An 18,962-nucleotide genomic window follows, 5' to 3' on the forward strand; every position below is an offset into this window, starting at 1 on the left:
ACACCCCGGCCCCCGCCCTCCTCAGCAGCCTCTCGGGGCGCTATTTGCAGAGCCCCCCACTTGGAGGCCGGGGCTTTGCACGCAAGTGTTTGGTTTTTAAAAAGAGAGAAAGAGAAGGCACGGCAGGTGCCCGCCCCGCCCTGCCCGCCCGCCCGCCCATGAGGGCGGCGGTGTCTTTGTGCCCTGTGCCTGCCGGAAACGTCATCCTCACATCTGCTGTCCCCATCCCATCCCATCCCGTGACAAGAGCGACCGGAGCTGCACAATGACGCCATCTGCCAGGGACTGCCAGCTGGCTCAGGGCGGACTCTGGTTGCCATGCAACCGAGATGGTGCCAGGGGGCCTTCAGCAAAAAAAAAAAAACTCACCAAGACCGACCAGCCTAACGATGTCAGGAGGTTCCCTGCAGCACGGCTCACACGGGGGTGGAGGAGGGGCTGGAGGCGGGGGGCTCTGGGTAATACAGGACAGACAGGTCCTCCCCTGCGCCCTCTGGGGGCGCCCCCCCATTGAAGGAGGCCCCCCGGCCCCCCAGGATGTGCTGTGGGGGCCCCTGTGCCCGGGCTCTGTGAAAGCCCCTCTCCCTCCCTCAGCCTAGAGCTTCTCACCCCTCAGGCCCAGCCCCGGCTCCCGTCTCAGCACCTTCCCAACCAGGGCGCCTGGCCCACCTCTGCCCCCACCGCCCCTGGGCCCGCCAGCCGGGAGCAGCCGAGGCCGAGGTGACGTCTCAGTCACCTAGCTGGCTGCCCGGCACGCGGAAAATTCCAGCAAATGTTCAGCGAACAAACGCAGGGGCCTCACTGCTCAGCCGCTGGCCGAGGGCTGCGGCCCTGAGCCTCTGCAGCCTGGCGGCACAGGCACAGTCAGGAACGGGGATGGAGAGCCCTTTGGGCCGTCCGCCGGCTATGGGCACCGGGTGTCCCTGCCCCTGTCAGGGCCGCAGGCCACACCGGCAGAGGTACCCTCGTCTGTATCTTATTCGGAATCAGCGGCCCCTCCGGGGAGTAGAATGACCTGTTCACCCGTCCTGACTTTCGGGTCAAAGGGTTTGCGTCCCTCCCTCCTGCGTGGCTGGCCCGTGGCCCCTGACCCGTGGCCCGTGCACCAGGCGGAGTGCGCAGATCCCCCCTCCCCGCACAGCCTCCCCACCTCCACGGCGGCCCGTCTTTCCCACCTGCCAGTCTGCCGGACCGGACCGGACTCGCTGCTTCGAATCCCGGCCCTCCCATTCCCACTGCCCGTGTGGTCTCCTCTGTGAACGCCGCCCTTGCCCCTTCTCCTTCCGATCATGTAACATGTTCTTAGTGCTCTGCAGGGGTTCTTTACGTGTAAATTCCTAAGCACATTCCTTCCTCGGAGGTGCGGCCAGAACCTTCCCCTGCCCGGGCCTGGTGTTTTAAGGACGGCAGGTGCCCTGTGTCGACCAGAAGTTCAGGTTTTCTATGGAGTCAGGGAACAGGAGGGCTGTCCCGAGGCTCAAACCCACAGGCTTTCCAGACCTGCGAAGAGTGGGAGTCCCACGCGGCCCTGGGGGAGGTGGGTGGCTGTTCCCACGTTGTAGGTGGGGACAGGAGGGCCTTTTTGCCTCCCGACACCACTCACCCTCCCGGGGCTGGCCCCCGCTCCTCCCCTTGCAGTCTTTGTCCTTGGGGTCTGCGTGGAGCTGGCCAGCTGGAGACTCATTCACGGTCCAGGCCAAGGACAGCACTGTCCCACCCGGGGCGCTGGGCGGAGTCGCTGAGAAAGAAGCCCTTCCTGCCGGTAAATTCTGTTTGCAAACGAAGCCGGCGCAGAGCACAGGGGCTGCGGGAAGGCCTATGGCAGACCACGCTTAGGCCTGGGCCCAGCCAAGCCGAGGCCTGCCGACCCCTCAGCCCAGCTTGCTGTGGGGTCCCGTCTCTTCTGCAGCCGAGTCAGCGCCAGAAAACCAAGTGCCAGGACTGGACTCCTGGACCCCGACTCCTGATCCAAAGGGGGAAGAGGGCCTTCAGGCCTCAGTTTCCCAATCTGGGAGGTGGGGGTACCCACCCCTCTGTGCACTGCCGCCGGCTCTGGCTGACACCAGACACCTCCAGGCGGGCGTCGGGGCCGGAGCAGGCCACCGTCCCCCAGGACCTTGTGAATGAGCCTAGGAAACCGGACACGAGGTAACGAGCCCCGAGAAGAATGACATCAGCCCGAAGCTGTCTCCGTTGGCAGAGACAATGGCAGAGGAGGGGACAGGCAGGCAGGAAGGAAAGAAAAGCCCCATGAGATCAGCGGCTCTGGCTGGAGAACAGACCCGGGGACGAAAACGGGTGACCTAAGTCTTCGCTGCAGAATTCGCACGGCAGAGGAGAAACAAGAAACCCTGCTGGCACGGATACCCACAAAATGGAAAGAACGGGAGGCAACCATGAACACCGAATGCAGCCACACACAGGCCTGCTTCAGAAGGGAGCACTCCCCGCTGGAAAGCATTTTCCTGGCGGACCACCGCCGACACTGACGTGTGCTGACGACGGCTCTGCACACAGTGTATGTGTGTGTGCGTGAGTGTGTGTGCATGAGTGTGTGTGTATGTGTGAGTGCGTGTGTGTGCGTGTGTGCGTGAGTGTGTGTGCGTGAGTGTGTGTGTATGTGTGAGTGTGTGTGCGCGCGCGTGTGTGTGCGTGTGAGTGTGTGTGCGTGTGTGCGAGTGTGTGTGTGTATGTGTGAGTGTGTGTGAGTCTGTGTGCGTGTGTGTGTGTGTATGTGTGAGTGTGTGTGTGTGCGTGTGAGTGTGTGTGAGTCTGTGTGCGTGTGTGTGTGTGTACGTGTGAGTGTGTGTGAGTCTGTGTGCGTGAGTGTGCGTGTGTGTGTGTGTGCGCGTGTGCGAGCGTGTGTGTGTGTGTGTGTGTGTGTGTGTCAAAGCCCCCTGTGGGACAGCCCGCGCCCCCAGTCCCGAGGGCCACGCCCTGTTTCTTTAAGAGCCAGCGGAGGCGCCTGCCCACTCACCGTGGTGATGAACCTGTACAGGGGCTGCCGTCTCTCTGTGTACTTGACCGTGATGGGGCTGAGGTCGTAGCGGAACCAGATGGCAGGGATGATGCGGCCCGTGTGGCTGTAGGCGACGTACTCCTGGGGGGAGAAGAGACGGGGGTGAGGGGGCAGGTGCGGAGGGCATGGTTCAGGTGCACAAGCCGCATCTCACGGCGGGTGGGGGTGGAACCGGGGTTCCCCTGCCACCCCTAAGAACGGGCCTCTCTCCCCCGGGGAGCCAGGCGCACCGGCCCCCCTCACCCCCGCGCCGCTGGCGGTCTGGACGGGCATCGTTGCCGGGGCATTTGGCCTTGGCTGCCTGGAAACGTCCCTATGTGGATCCCAGAGGCAGCGCTCGAATAACAAGGCCCGGAGAGCACAAAGGGAGAAGGACAAGTGCGGTCCGGGCTCATTCTGAATAGAGGTCTCCCTCCTGCTTCCTGGGCCACGCGAAACCCGTTCATTCATTCATTCATTCATTCAGCAAGCTTCCTGCCTACGCCCCCTCCCGTTTGCTGGCGCCATGCTGGCAGCTGGGGACCCCAAGGGAGCAGAGGGGGTCACGGTCTGGGGAAGGCAGATGTAACAATATGTGCAGCCCTGGCCAGTTTGGCTCAGTGGATAGAGCGTCGGCCTGTGGACTGAAGGGTCCCCGGTTCGATTCCAGCCAAGCGCACAGGCCCGGGTTGCAGGCTCCATCCCTGGTGGCGATGGTGCAGGAGGCAGCCCATCAGTGATTCTCTCTCATCATGGATGTTTCTATCTCTCTCTCCCTCTTCCTTCCTCCCTGAAATCAATAAAGAAATAAATATATATATTTATATATAAATAAATACGTGCAATACTGCGACACCATGCACACTGTGATCGAAGGACACGGAGTCCTACAGGAGCCACCGGCAAAGTGACCAAGTCTCCCCGGGGCGTCTGGAAGGCTCAGTGAGGAGGGGACATTCCATACCACACGTGACATCCTGGAGTGCGTGTGTGCCTGTGACCCAGAGACCACGTGGGGAGGAGGAACACACGGAACTGGAAAGCCAGAGGGCTCAGCCCACAGCCTGCCTCCCAGGAAGGCACCGCAGGGGCCGAAAGGATGCTAAGGGCCCCAGTGGGCCGTGGGCTCTCTGGTCTGGGTGCCGGGACCCTCTCCGGTCTGGGTGCCGTGGGCCCTCCGGTCTGGGTGCCGTGGGCCCTCCGGTCTGGGTGCCCTGGGCCCTCCGGTCTGGGTGCCGGGACCCTCTCTGGTCTGGGTGCTGGGACCCTCTCTGGTCTGGGTGCCGTGGGCCCTCTCTGGTCTGGGTGCCGTGGGCCCTCCGGTCTGGGTGCCGTGGGCCCTCCGGTCTGGGTGCCGGGACCCTCTGGTCTGGGTGCTGTGGGCCCTCTGGTCGGGGTGCCGTGGGACGCCGAACACCTCCGGGCTCCCCTCATTCCTCTCCAACATCTGGAGACCTCGCTGAACCCCCAGGCCACCCCCAACCCCACAGGCTGGGCCGGATCCGAGGCTTCTCCTGGGGAGGAGCCCGAGTCCTGCCTCTGTTCGCCGTCCCCGATGGGCACAGCCCCGCATGCTCCGGGACACGCTGGGGCCAAGGCCAGGGAGGGAGCTGAGCAAGCTGTTCTGGGCGCTGGGCCCCGGCCAACGCCTCCGGGGAAGGAGCCATGGGCAAAACAAGATCAGCTTTCTCCCGGGGAGCAGCGGGCGGGCGGGCGGACGGGGCAGGGTGACTGTCTGGGTCACAGCCTGGGGCTGAGGGTCAGAGAGAGATAATGAGAACACAGCCCGTGCATCCACAGCCTTCTCCAATGCCCGGCTTTAGAGGCAGCGCCTCATCTGACAGAGGTCTGAGGAGGTAGGCATCATCTCACAAACGGGTAAACTGAGGCGCCAGGGGGTCATGTGACCTAGGGACGGAGCCAGGTGGGGCCGGCTGTCTCCTCCCCGGCTCACGACGTCTGCTCAGCCTGCCCCCACGTTCTCCCAGCTGCCAGATGCCGCCAGCCCCTGAGGGTGACAAAGGCAGGCCCTCCAAGAGGCAGAGACGGAGGAAACATCAGCACGGGCGGGCGGGCCAGAGCAGGGGGGCCTCAGGGCGCCCAGAGAGGGAGGGATGCCCGGCCCGGCTCTGGAGCTCGAGGAGAAGCCGGTTCTAACCCCCACTTGGCTACTTTGTAGCTGGACTAGCTTGCTGTGTCTCAGTGGCCGAACCCGTGAAATGACCGTCCCGACGTCAGAGCCGTCATGATGACTGAACACGATGGTGGAGTTAGAGAGCTTAGCATCGTGTCCCCTTATAGGTGCTCAATAAATGAGAGCGACTGCTCTATTATTATTATTACTAATTGAGCGAAACACTATATCGCTCACAAGGGGTTCCGGCCGCCCTGGACCGGACGACAAAGGAGACTCCTGGCGGTAAAGGGGTCTCGTCGGGGGGAAACCTCAGCCAACGAGCTTCAGGCATTCACGTCCCCCTGGCAGGCAGGGTCCTCCCCCGGGCAGCCCGGAAACCACTGCTGGTCACCCCACCCCGCTGGCTCTGACCATGCCCTGCCTGCCCGCTTCTCCGTGACTTTGCGTGTTGGGGTCCTGGGACATTCCCGTTAACCCATGGCCATCAGGGTGATTCAACAGCCAAAGCGCCTGTCATGTGCTGACCAACCAGGGGCCAGGTGCGGGGCCGTGGCGCCGGCTGTAAGCCCTGGACCTCTGCGGGCGGCCACCTGCCAGCTTCTCTCAAATTGTGCCCGGACACGTGCAGCCTCCGCTCTCGGCCAGCAGAGGGCGCTGTTGCCCGCCGCCGCCCTACCTTGTTGGCCACTGTGTACTGGTAAGAGTACCGCTGCTTGCCGCTCTTGTCTTCGTAAACCGTGGGCACGATCTTCAGGATGTAGTCGTGGGAGGCGAGGGCTGCGGGAAGGAGACGGCAGAGCGAGTGAATCGGGAGGGACAGGCCCTGCCTGGGGGCGGCAGCTCGAGGTCATTTCAACCTTCAGCCAGCCCGGTGACTGCTGGTGGCTGGGTGGGGGCTCAGCCTCCACATGCTCCTCCCGGAACAGGGGACCCCGCTGCATCTCCTCCCTCTGACACCAGGGATTGGGAGACTCCACCTGTCAGGACCGTCACTCCGTATTTAATATTACAACCCGGGGAACCACGCAATGCCCCTTCCCAGGGCGGCCGTGGGGTGGGTGCTGGGCCAGGCCGTTTGCCAAGAGGAACTGTTACGTAAGAGAACCACGTTACATAACCGGGCGAATGACGTGTTTCCGTGCAGGGGGTGGGGATGAGGGGGAGGGCAGGGCAGGCTCATGCTCTCCACATGCAAAAACACAGAGAAGCGCTTTCTGGAAAGATACGGAGGAGCGCTCAGCAGCCTTCGCCTCCGGGGCAGGAGGCAGGATGTGATAACGATGCCGTTTCCCTGCGGCACCCTGGGGCCTGTTTGAATATTGTTCCTTTTCAAACAGACCGGGTGGAGGTGTTAAAAGGAAAGAGCCCCACAACCTGGAAAAACGTCAGGGACGGAGAATCCATTTCTTGCCCCCATTCTCGGGGAACGGGAGATCCAGGCCCCCTCCCCAGGCCCTGCCATAGACCTCACGGAACTGTCACACACACACACACACACACACACACCCGCTGGACGGGAGGCCGCAGGGGGCAGGGCCCAGCCTGACTCATCCCTGCGTCCCCAGCACCCGGCGGGCCTGGTCCGGAGCGGGCAGCGGCGAATGCTTATTGAGTGAATGAACCGGTGGAGGGATGACTGGCCGGAGGCATGGATGGGAGCGCGGGTGAATCAGCTTCTGATAAGCGTGAGGCAACCAGATCCCGACAGGAGCCTCACGGAGCGCTGCCCGCAGCGGCCCAGTCCCACTGGGGAGGCACGAGCGCCCTGGGGCCTTCGGGGACGCTGAGGGGAGCAGCATGAGGGCCCGTCCGGCCGTGACTGCCTTCGGGACCTCCAGGCAGGGCCCCTGGAGCGGACCCGCCGGTTCTAACCCCGGCTCCAGGCTGAGGCAGCCCTGAGCCTGGCACTCATCTCTCCTCTCTGTGAGGGGAGGGGGCGGGGGGCGGGGGTGCAGATGCTGTGCACGGCCTCTTCCTGCTAACGCAGTCTCAGGAAGGAAGGAGGAAGGGAGGGAGGGAGGGAGGAAGGAAAGAAGGAAGGAAGGAGGAAGGGACAGGCTGCCTGGACTGTCTTCAGAGCTACGCCTCTGCCAGCCTGGGAAGCGCTTTGCAGCCTCAGGCTAAGCGCACCAGGACCCCATAGTCCTCGGCTAACCCTGAGGGGTCCTCAGACAGCAAAGCGCTGGAGTCACCCAGGAAGGCAGACACCTGGCTCGTCACTGCCTGCCCCCTCCCCCCGGCATCGGAGATTCCTGCCCGCTGGGCCGGGGTGGGCTCAGAACCTGCCTGCGTTTTAACCAGGAGCTCACACTTGCAATGCAGCGACCCGATGCCCACCGCCTGGGTTAAAACCCTGAAGGCCTGGGCATCGCCCTGCATGGTGCCAGGAAACAGAAGGGAGGTCACCGGGAATGGGGGGTGGGGGAGGAGGGAGAGGGCGAAAGGGCCGGGTATAAGGTGATGGGGGGTGGGGGGTGAGCGGTCCATGGAGCCCACAGACGCTGGCCCACAAAGCCAGAGGCCTGACATCTCCTGTAAAGCCACGAACCCGTGTTCACACGCAAGGCACACACACGGTGCAAACAGCTCTGTTCAAACAGAGGGTCACACGGAGAGGACACGGGAGCCACCCACAGAGCCACCAGGCTCAGGGCACCGTGGGCTCGCGTTCCGGTGCAGAAGCCGGGACTGACACGTGGTTTGTTTGTGTTTTCCTGACAGGATCGTGCTGTGCCCTGTCTGAGCACTGGACACCGCAGACGCCGGAGCGCAGGACTGTCCCTGTCATAGCCCCCGGCACCGCGCCTGGCACGCAGTAGTGGTCCGAGGATGTCCGCTGCCTGGATGCCGTAGGCTCTGCCACACCGCGGTCAGGGTCGGGGGGCCGCACCCCACGGGAGCCCACGAATCATGCACTCAGCCAGGCCCCCCGCTCCTCCTCTCCCTCCTGTAAACAATGACCTAACGGACACGGTTTTCCGAGTCCCCGGACACTCTCAGCTATCCCCTTGGCTCCTTCCTCCCTCCCTCACTCTGCCGTGTGCACGACGGAGGATGCAGACGCTGCGCCCGTGTCCGAGGGCCTCTGACACAAGCTGGCCCGTGTCCACGACTGCCCCTCACACTCCCCGGGACTCCCTCTCGGCGGGCCCCTCCGAGGGGCTGGCGAGGGCCCCCGCCCCTCCTGACCCTCACACGCCTCGTCACGGAGAAGCGCCGGCACAGAAAGAACCGGGGACCGTGTAACCATCGCCCACGCCCTCATTCCCCGGCGCCAGCGACGACCAGCGGCCAGCGTCGCTCCGTCTCTCCCCCACGGCTCTGCCGCCCCGTTCTAGGTTGGCGTTCACCCCAGACATCACACCGAGGCGCCCACAAATGAGAACTCCTTCGAAAAAAAAAAAAACAGCCACCACCACCACCACAATGCCACCGGGACAGCTCCGATACCAACAACCAGCACCTGCAGAGAGAGGGGGCTGAGCGGAGAAGGAAAAGGCTCGTTCCTGAGGAGGGGGGGCGTTTGCTGTAGATAAGGTAACCAGGGAGGGCCGCCCGGAGGTGGCGGCGTTTGCGCTGAACCCCAATGACAACAAGCAGCCCCCCGGGGGAGACCCGAGGGCACCGGGGCACAGGGACCCTCAAAGGCAAAGGCCCAGCAGGGGGACCGAGCTCGAGGAAACAAAATCCAGCGTCTGCTGCCCGACCTAAAGCATTTCTCCTGCCATGAGCGCAGCTTTCCTTAGCTGCCAGGCTTCCTGCCCACACCCCCGACTGGCTCGCACCCCTGGGGCCGCCTTGAGACAGACCCGGTACGACTCCCCACCACCCGTCACTCTCGCCTGAGCACAGGGGGCCAGTGTCTGCTCGGAGGCGCCAGAAGCAGCACCCCGGGCCCGGAGCACTGGGCGCCACCGGGTAACGCAGCGCACACGCCACAGACAGCGGCGGCGATCCGGCAGGCCGGGGTGAGAACCGAGAGCACGCCCTTCCCCAGAAAAGACGATGCCTGGATTCAGCCCGGCTGCCTCCGTCGCCGTCACCGTCACCGTCCCCGGGGGACGCTGCTCCACACTCGGGGATGCAACAGGCAGAGCACATGGCGCTCCGAGGAAATGGCTTCTGTGTGTGGATGGACAAGAACTCACGGGCACAGAGCAACGCACAGGGCAGGTCCCGGGGGCAGCTCAGGGGGATGCCTTCTCTTGCTTTGATTTCTGACAATTAGAAGGCAGAATGTGCCCAAACTGGTGTGGCTCAGTGGCTAGAGCGTCGGCCTGCGGACTGAAGGGTCCCAGGTTCGATTCCGGTCAAGGGCATGCACCTTGGTTGCGGGCACATTCCCAGTGGGAGGTGTGCAGGAGGCAGCTGATCGATGTTTCTTTCTCATCCATGTTTCTAACTCTCTATCCCTCTCCCCTCCTCTCTGTAAGAAATCAATTAAATATATTTAAAAAACAAACAAACAAAAAAGAAAAAAAAACAAGCTTTTTTTTTTTTTTTTTTTAAAAAAGAGCAGAATGTATTTTAAGAAACTGTAAGAAGCCCGGCCGGGATGGCTTAGTGGTTGAGCGATGACCTATGAACCAGGAGGTCACGGTTGGATTCCCTGTCAGGGCACCTGCCCCGGATTGCAGGGTGATCCCAGTGGGGGGCATGCAGGAGGCAGCCGATCCATGATTCTCTCTCATCATTGATGTTCCTACCTCTCTCTCTCTCTCTCTCTCCCCCTCGCCCTTCCTCTCTGAAATCAATTGGAAAAGAAAAAGAACCAATGAGAAAAGCCTGTGGGTGAGAAGAGGTGAGCTCAGGCGAGGCCACTGGGAAAGGCCAGGAGCCTATCCTGCGGGGCCCGGGGGGGGGGGGGGCAGGCCTCCCAGGCGGTGCCGCGCCGTGTCCCGCCCCGAGCACGGGCGCCCCTGCGTGGAGGTGTGCGTGCGAGGCCGCGATGCGCTCCTCAGTCAGGGCCAAAGGGCCGGGGAGCTGAGGTGGGAGAGGGCTCAGGGTGGGGGCATCTGTGGGCGGGAGGGGTGCAAGCAGGAAGAGGGGGTGGGGGAGGCGGCCCAGGTGGCCAGACCTGACTGAGCCGCCCACGGACCTGTTCCCACGGTGCCACGTGGCCTGGGATGCGCTCTGGCTCTGCCGTCACTCCCCGTGGACTCAGGTGACAGCTCAATGCGGACAGCTAATTACAGGCTGTCCGACGGCGGTGACGGCACGGCGGCTGGCATTCACGGACTCTCCCGGGGCGCCTGGGACGGCCACACTTTCCCGGGAACAGGCCACTCTCCCTGCCCCGGGGGATGGGTACTGCCAGCCGTGGGGAGAAGCCCAGCAGCCCGCTCCCCGCTCCCTCCCGGCTGCTCGGGGCCCGGGGCTGGAGGCGGCCCCGGAGGATACGTACGGTTGGAGGTGAGTCTGTCCGCGCCTCCCAGCGCGTTGAAAGCTCCGTGGACGTTCTGCACCTGCGGAGAGGCACAGCGAGGCGGCTGAGGAGGCCGCGGCTCCGGGCCGGCCGGCTGTGAGGGACGGCCATGCCCCCGGGCGCAGGGCCCTCTGGTCTCTGTGTGCTGCCACGAGTCAGACACTGCTGGCGGGGCCGGGCCGGGCCTGCCGGAGGGGCCTCTGGATCAGCAGCCAGGACTCTGACACTTCATTCACCACGCTCGCCCTATCCGACGGCGTGGGCCCGGGCAGGCAGGCCGAGGGGGCCGTGGAGGGGAGGGGCAGGCTGGTCCGTGGAGCCAGACGGATCTGCTGGGAGAGCCTGGACAAGTGGCTTCTCTGGCCCTGGCGCCGTGTCTGTAAAATGTGGGCTCCCCTCCCGCCTCCTAAGGCTGCCCGGACAGAGAGAACGCGCCAGCGCTTAGCACTCGCTCATGGCCCTTTCCCCAGGCCCGGGGTCCGAACCCGGGTCCGAGGCCAGTGTGCCGGGGCAGCTGTGCTCAGGAGAAACGAACCGGACAGGCTGCATGCGGATGGAGCAGAGGGTCACAGCGGGTGACCCCTCAGGAGGGCATTGCTCTGTGCCCACAGGACAGACGGCCCCGGGGACTCAGCCCCTGTAGGGGGGCTGCTCACCTGCAACGTGTCCCCGAAGGACAGCTTGTGGATGACGTGGGTCATGTCCGGGTTCTGGGGCTGGGCCGAGGCGCTGTGTGTGGACACGTGGAAGTTGCCGGGGACCTGGGGAGAGAGGCGAGTGCCAGGAGGTCGGTGGGCTGTCCCCAAGGGGGGGGGGGGAGGGGCACAGGGCTTCCCCCCAGAGTCGGACACGTTTGGATTTGGACCCGGGTCAGTCAGGCCACGAGACTCTGAGGAGCCACAGCCCCCCCTCTGAGCCCCAGGCTCCTCGTCTGCACCGGGCACAAGGCCGTGGCTCCCATCAGCACCCCCTCCCTGGCTGTGGGCACCACAGTGGGTGAGGGGACGACCTTCAGACTTTCTCAAACTCCGAAGCAGCACCGCCAGCCCCAAGAGGAGGAAGTGTGGTGTCCATTGCGCTCACGCCCGTTTCAAACGCCGAGGCTCTCTCAGGAGCAGCCCCGTCTTCCCCGGGGCCTGAGCCGTGGGCGGACACGGGAGGAAGCTGGCCGACAGGACGTGGCCCGGCCTCGGCGAGCCACAGTGGCCAGCATGGAGCCTGGGCCTGGGCCCAGGGAGCTGGGGGAGCAGGTGGAGGCAGCCAGGGGCGAGCAGGAATGACAGCTCGGTCAGATCTCCCGGGAGGAACACATCGCCCGCTCCAGGGGCCCGAGGTCCGTGACAGAGCAGCAGCTGAGTGCCACCCCCGGGCCAGGCTGGCCCCCTTCCTGGCCCCCAGGGGCCTTGGGCATGGCCAGCAGCTGCTCTGTGTCTCAGTTTCCCCGTCAGCACAATGGGGGTGATGACCACGAGGGTCCCTGGGAGGAGGCGATGAGGTGATGCGTGCAGGCCGAAGGACGTGTTTGTCATCAGAGCCGAGAGGGGACCCTCCTGAAGGGGGTCCAGTGTGTACACAGCCAGGGCCTGGGCAAGAGCCATGGCGCTTAGACGTATAAACGTGCCCGGCCGGTGTGGCTCAGTGGTTGAGCATCGACCTATGAACCAGGAGGTCAGGGTTCAATTCCCAGACAGGGCACAGGCCCTGGGTGTGGGCTCGATCCCCAGTGGGGGGAGGGGTGGTGGGCGTGCTGGAGGCAGCCGGGGAATGATCCCCTCTCATCATTGATGTCTGTATCTCTCCCTCTCCATTCCTCTTTCTGAAATCAATAAAAAATATATACATTAACCACCTATTTTAAACATCACTTTTACTTCTGTAAATAATACTTGGAGACATAGGCATTATAAAAAAGTCACACGATATAGTCCAACTACTGTCCTCGTCACCGTCCGCCCCCGAAAATAGGACACCTGTGGGTCTGGCGTGGCCCTCAGGGCTCCTCCACTCGCTGACGTGGGCCCCGTGGACGTGGGCAGAGCTCAGAACCGTGATTGGGGCCGGGGCCTCATGTCCCAGAGCTACGTGAGCCCAGGAGGCCAGCCCCTGAGCAGCTGCCACCCGCTGCCACCCCTCGGCTGTGACTCAGTGGCCCGGGGCTGACTCATGCCGGCACACGCTGGGCCGGAGAAAGACGTGGCCGCTCTCAGAGCCCGTGACTAGGGAACCTGCGTCAGTGCCTCAGATGGTTTTAAAAATACAGAGCGGAGGCCAGGCCCCCAGCCCCCGCCGAGCCTGCCAGCCCCTGGGGCGCTGGTGAGTAAGCGGGGAGTCTGGTCTGCCGGTGCAGCCGGGAACATGTGACCTCTGACACCGGGCTGCTGGCCAGCTTCCTGATGGGGAGATAAGGGGCCACGCGGCCAGCGTAAGCCTGACACCGCGAGATACAGGGTGGGGTCGGCTGCGAACCTCACCCGCCCGACACCCCTCGACGGTGAGCCCCTCAAAGGCATGAACCGGTCACCTGTCCAGGGTGGGGGCAGGGGCTGGCCCGAGCTGTGCTCTGCAGTGAACGGACACGCCGGTCACGTCACCTGTGAGCCAGTGGAAGATGTGAAAACCAAGGCTGAGCCGGACCGGGATGGCTCAAGGGTTGAGTGTCGACCTATGAACCAGGAGGTCACGTGCCCGGGTTACAAGTTTGACCCTCGGTGTGGGGCCTGCAAGAGGCAGCTGGTCCAATAAAGGCAGCAGAGGCTAAGATGGGTGAGTGACTGGGAGGGCGTTGCTTGGCCAAGAGGGGATGGAGCTGGGACGCAAAAGCAGGGCTCAGGACTGCCAATGCTGCCGTCTTCTCACCTTTACTCCCTGCCCCCCTTTCCCTTGCCCCCCGCCCCCAGCCACCTGCTCCAGCCCAGGAGCCTGGATCCCCCACACAGACCTCAGCAGGCACTGCCAGACCCCGGGGTGCTGACACCCCTCTCGGGAATGCCTGGGGGAGGCGAGGGGTGCACAGCTCCGCCTCAGTTTCCAGGGAGGCCGAGCACCGAGGGGCGGCCCCAGGCCTCTGTACCTTGTTGATGCTGAACTGGCCCTCGAAGCGGCAGCCGGCCCCGTTGCTCAGCGGGATCTTCATGGAGTTGTCGATGTGCCCCACTTCGTGCCTGCCCATCTCATCCTGGATGTCCAGCCCGACCACTGCGAGACCGAGGAGGGGAGGGCCAGTCAGCCAGAAACGGGGGAGGACCAGCCCCTCCTCCGTCCACTCATGGGCAGGCGGCGCTGGGCCCAAGGTCCGGGGCCAGAGTCACAGAGGGACCAGCCCCCTCCTCCGTCCCACTCATGGGCAGGCGGGGCTGGGCCCAAGGTCCGGGCCCAGAGTCACAGAGAGACCAGCCCCCTCCTCCGTCCACTCATGGGCAGGCGGCGCTGGGCCCAAGGTCCGGGGCCAGAGTCACAGAGGGGTCAGCCATCGGGAGAGGAGAAAGTGACCCTGGACTAAGAGGGAGCCAACTGCCCCCCCCTCCCCCACCCCCGTCTGCGGCTGGAAAGGACGAGGGGAAGAAATGGGGATAGTGATGGAGGACGGTGGGGTGCGGGGTGACACTGCGGGGTGGCGGCTGCGGGCAGGCGGCAGAGGGTCAGGGTTAGGAGGAGGCCTGAGGCCCGGCCCTGGCAGCCTTTACCAGCCCTGGAGGAGGCTCTGCATTGCTCTGGGCCTCCGTTTCTTCCCTGGGAAACGGGGTGATGACAATTAAGCCTTCCTTGGGGAGTCACGAGGCTCAGACGGTTCAGATGGACAGAACACGCTTACAACAGCGTCCAACGCCCAGGAGTGGCCAGGGCTTAATGGACTTCAGCGCTTCACGGGCCTCTGCCAGCCTCTGGGTCCCTGGTTAAACCGGCTCATTCATTCATTCCTCATTCTTCCTTCATTCACTCATTCACACCTCCCTTTCTGCAGGCCGCCCTGCAGGAGCTCAGGCACTCTCTGGGGTTGCTCAGTCACTAGATGGGAAACCTGGGGAGTCCCGGTCCTCGCCTCCAGGGTGACCCCACCCCCTCTGTGCCTCGGCTTCCCAGCCTGGAAAAACGGGCAGGCGCACGCCAACGGCTTGTCCTGAGGGGGTCCACGTGGCAAGGAGGTGGTGGTGGTGGTGGTGGGGTTAAGGGGGTCCTCGTAAACGACAGACACGCAGGAACCTCCCTGAAGAGAATTCCAGGACGGAGGTTGCCGGGGAGAGACAGGGCAGCCGGAAGCAGTGTTTTAAGTGAGCTCATCTTAACAGGGAACAGCCCCAGTCCCTCCGTGGAGACGGGGCCGTGGACCAGGGCCCACCCAGAGGAGAGAACGGGAGGCAGCCTTTGACGAGGGTGCTCTCGGGCTTGCAGGACCCGGGCGTGAGGCTCGCGCAGTGGGTCCCAACGTGAGGCGCAGTTCCGCCCGGGAGTCTGGCCCCCGATGCACAGGGAGCAGGCGTGTGCGGGAGGCTCTCGGGCAGCCTTATGTGGAGCTGTGACACCTGGAAGCAGCCAGCCAGCTGCCCATCGCCGGTGCCGGTCCGTGGACCGGCCTCCTCAGGATGCCGGGCCCCAGGGATGGGGAGAGGCCGGGAGGGCAGGTGCAGCCCCTCGGACAGTGGCCTAACCTCCTGCGCTCCGGGGGCCTCCTCCAGCCCACGTGTCTGAGGAGGAGAGAGGTAAAAAGGCACCCACTAGGCGCTAGACACTCTTTGGGGTGCCTTTTAGGTCCCAACGTTCCCTCTGGACATCCCTGCGGGGAAGGTCACATGGCCAGGCCCATCCTTGGGGGGGACACGGAGGCACAGAGAGGCTAAGGAACAGGCCTGCGATCTCATAGCTAAGCAACAACAAAGCTCGGGTCGGACCCCACGGGGCCCCCACGCCTTTCCCCTTGACCCAGCTAACGCGTGCCTGGCAGGGCCTGGCCCGGACTGGAGCCGCGTCGGTGCTGGCTGTGGTTCCTGTTTCGCTGCTAATCCTACGAGGGATGGAAGAACAGCTCCGAGATATGAGCTGGAGAACGGAGCCCCGAAAGGTCCCATCCCGTTTCCTCAAGGATGGACAGAGAAAAGAAAGAATGCTGACAGGCAGGCCGGCAGACAGACGGCCGGACACAGGGGTGGGGGGAGGGGGCCCAGTGCTGGCAGAGGCCTCCTCTGGGGCGGGTGGCACCCTGGGGAACGTGTCTTTCTTTTCCCTTTTTTCTTGACCTATTTCTGTATTTTGAACATGTACCTTATTGAGAAATTTTAAAAGATAAAGTATTCCTGGATTCATTGTGTAACCGAAAAAGCCCGTCGAGTGAGAAGAGGACATGGGCCTGCACAGCAGCATGAGCTCAGCCGGTTCAGAAATGTGCGGGGGTCAGAGCCGGCGGGACGGGACGGCCTGAACCGTCCGGCAGCGAGGCCATCGGGGGTGAAGGTGGGCGATTCCTCCTCTCCGCACGGCTCTGGGTTTCCCCGGGTACAACGATGAGCACACACTGGTTTCCCTGTAACGTAAACTCACCGTTCTCTTTGAAAAATTCCAGGGCGTGGGCCCCGCAGAGGGGCAGGAAGGACCCCGGGAGCCAGCGCGGCTGCCGCTGGAGGCCGCCCGCCCCTCTTGGGCCGCTGCCCGGAGCTGGGACGGAGCCTAGAGCCACACCCCTCCCCGCCCCCAGTCCCTCGGGTCCCAGGCCTCTGGCCGAAGCATTTCCTTGTTCCAGAGACATGACCAGTTCCTGAAGGAGAAGCTGCCAGAGGAGTTATTTTTCTAAGAGAAAGGGGATTAAAATAAAAATACAGCCGACCTATTTCAACAGGCTCCCTGGCACGGGGCCCACTGTGGCCTCAGGGCTGTGATGCAATTCTCAGCACAGCAGGAACGGGGCCGGTCCCGTCTCTGCCCGCAGGCCCGCCCAGTGAGCTGCCCTCATAGGAAGGCAGGGGGTTCTGTGCCAGGCTGGAGCAGAGGAGCTGCTAGAACCCCAGTCCAGGAGGGGACACCAGGCCACTCGCCCACCAGCCTAGGAACCAGCTTACCACATCCTCTCAACGGCTTTGGACAACAGAGAGCACCAAGCCCATTTTACAGATGAGGAAACTGAGGTGGGTGGGAGAGGTTGCCTGAGCCAGTGTCACTGACCAAAAGAGCCAGCATCTGGTGCCACACGCCGCTCTTCCAAGGAGTTGTGTTTATACAAATAACTCATCCTCTTGGTTGAAACAAACGAAACCCACAAAACAGAGTGTGAAGTAGAAAAGGAAGCTTCCGCGGCTGCTGGCAACTCGGAGCTGCCTGCCTTCCCAGGGGACCCCTCCGGCTGGCTGGAGGCCCCTAGCCTTGAGCTGCTGGGGGGGGTTATATGACCCCCACCATCACCCACACACCCCCGGCCTCTTGCTACCAGGAGGGACAAACCGCGGTGTCACTCACACACTACACATCTCTGCGTGTCCTCTCGCATCCCTGACACCCTTCAGGCTCCTTCTGAGAGCCCTCCCTCAATCGACCATTTGCAGGAAACCTAACTCTGCTTCTCTGACCTAAGAGACGCCTCTTCCCATCCACACACACACACACACACACACACGTGCACACACACACACACACACACACACACACACACGGCTATTCTCCAGAGGTAACCCCCGTTAGCAATTTCTTGCTTTTTATCCCAGAAAGCACCAAGTGCATCACATGGGATCACATGCTACCTGTGGCTGGCAGCTTGCGCTGTGTGCTTAGCTGGCCCCGGCTGTCTCACAATTGTGCACCAAGCTCTGCCTTACCCGGGAAGGGGTGGAGGGCGGGTAGGGGGTCATGCCGGGGGGAAGGCTGCGGGGAATACTCACGGTCGCAGTGCAAGTTGGGTAAGCTGATGTTCAGGCTGACGTCGATCTTGCCCCCGCTGTCCTTGTCCGGGTCATCGACGTACAGCTCGTTCACCCTGAGGAGACAGCGCAGAGCCTGGCTGAGGGGGGGCAGGGCCACCGGGACCGCCGGGCGGGGGGGCCTGCGCCCTCAGGTACAGGCCAGCGGGGTCACCGTCCCACGGCCGGCCATGGCAGGCTCCCTCCAAAGGCTGGCCTAGCACGTGGAGTCGGATTCGAGCTCCCGTCCCGGCCCTGCCTCTTCCTGTGGGAGCTCAGCGGCTGTCACCTCTGTGAACACGGCTGTTACATGGGGTGTGAACGGAGCGGTGTGAACACACCAATGAGAACCCCAGGCCCTCCCAGGGACCGAAGCCTGGTACCCTCAGGCACACGACACCTTCCTGCCCCCTCGGTCTTTATTATTAATTATTATTATTAATATATTTTTATGGATTTCATAGAGGAAGGGAGATGGAGAGAGATCAGCAGCCTCCTGAACGCCCCTTGTTGGGGATCGGGCATGTGCCCTGACCAGGAATCGAACCGTGACTGCCTGGTTCGTAGGTTGATGCTTAACCACTGAGCCACACTGGCCGGGCCCTTCCCTTCTCTTGAGCGCCCCTCCCACCCCGACTGTCACAAACCCCGGGCGGGGACCAGGTCTGCGGACACGGGAGCGCTGTGGCAGTGTCTCGTGGCTGCTGCCACCACTGTCAGGGAGTCAGTGACTTAGAAGGGAACAACGCTCCCCGAGGTCGGAAGTCCAGACACGCTCTGCAGGGGAGAAGGCATTTCCCTGCCTTTCTCGGCGTCCGGAGGCCGCTCAGCGCGCAGCCCCTTCCTCTCTTCCCAGCCGGCCGGTGGCTTTTCCGCCCCTCTCACCGCCCCCCTTCCTCCGAGAAGCCCTCCGTGATTTCACCCCACCCCCCTGCACACCCCGGGGTCACCTCCCATCTCAAACCCTCGACATCCGAGTAATCACACTGTAAGGTCCCTTTGCCGCACGAGGTAAGAGTCACCGGTTTCAGAGTGGGGGATGACACACTCTTGGGGGGGGGGAGGGTATAGGGGAGACGTGACACCTTGTTGTCAGAAATAATAGCCACACACTGGGATCTGTGAGCAACACAGATCCATTCAACCTGTAGTCCGAGCCCTCGGCCTGTCCGGTCCTGGAGAGAGAGAGGACCCAGGCCCGTGGCCTCAGTCCTCACGGGGCTCGGACACCCCCGCCTCCTGGGTAAACAGCCAGCCAGGTGACTGCCTTGACGGAAAGACATGCGCCCCCTCCCTGCCCCCCGGAGCCCCCAGAGGACAGCGGCTGGGAGACTGCCCGGAGGAGGCACCGCTGAGGTCTGGGGGGAGGGCTGTCCTGACGAGGAGGGAGGGGTCTCCAGGGACAGCGGGCAGAGACCTGGGAGCCGGGGGCACGGCTCCTTGGGGACCAATGGAGGTCGCTGGCTGCAGGTGGAGCAGAGGGAAGCAGGGGGCCAGAGGATGGGCGGGGGCAGGTCTGGCGGG

General features: G+C 63.4%; 1 protein-coding gene across 1 annotated transcript in view; it reads right to left on the minus strand.

The window, feature by feature from the left end:
* ERGIC1 (endoplasmic reticulum-golgi intermediate compartment 1) overlaps positions 1-18,962 on the minus strand; it is a 75,732-nt gene that overhangs the window by 9,958 nt on the left and 46,812 nt on the right. Inside the window, exons 4-9 of the mRNA XM_045576293.1 lie at positions 17,421-17,515; positions 13,631-13,755; positions 11,217-11,321; positions 10,540-10,600; positions 5,812-5,912; positions 2,978-3,100 (exon numbers count right to left, since the gene is read on the minus strand). Of these exons, the coding sequence (XP_045432249.1) occupies positions 2,978-3,100; positions 5,812-5,912; positions 10,540-10,600; positions 11,217-11,321; positions 13,631-13,755; positions 17,421-17,515 (610 nt within the window). The remainder of the gene's footprint in view (positions 1-2,977; positions 3,101-5,811; positions 5,913-10,539; positions 10,601-11,216; positions 11,322-13,630; positions 13,756-17,420; positions 17,516-18,962) is intronic.

The sequence above is a fragment of the Pipistrellus kuhlii genome, unplaced genomic scaffold, assembly GCF_014108245.1.
Source record: "Pipistrellus kuhlii isolate mPipKuh1 unplaced genomic scaffold, mPipKuh1.p scaffold_m20_p_8, whole genome shotgun sequence".
Lineage (NCBI taxonomy): Eukaryota > Metazoa > Chordata > Mammalia > Chiroptera > Vespertilionidae > Pipistrellus > Pipistrellus kuhlii.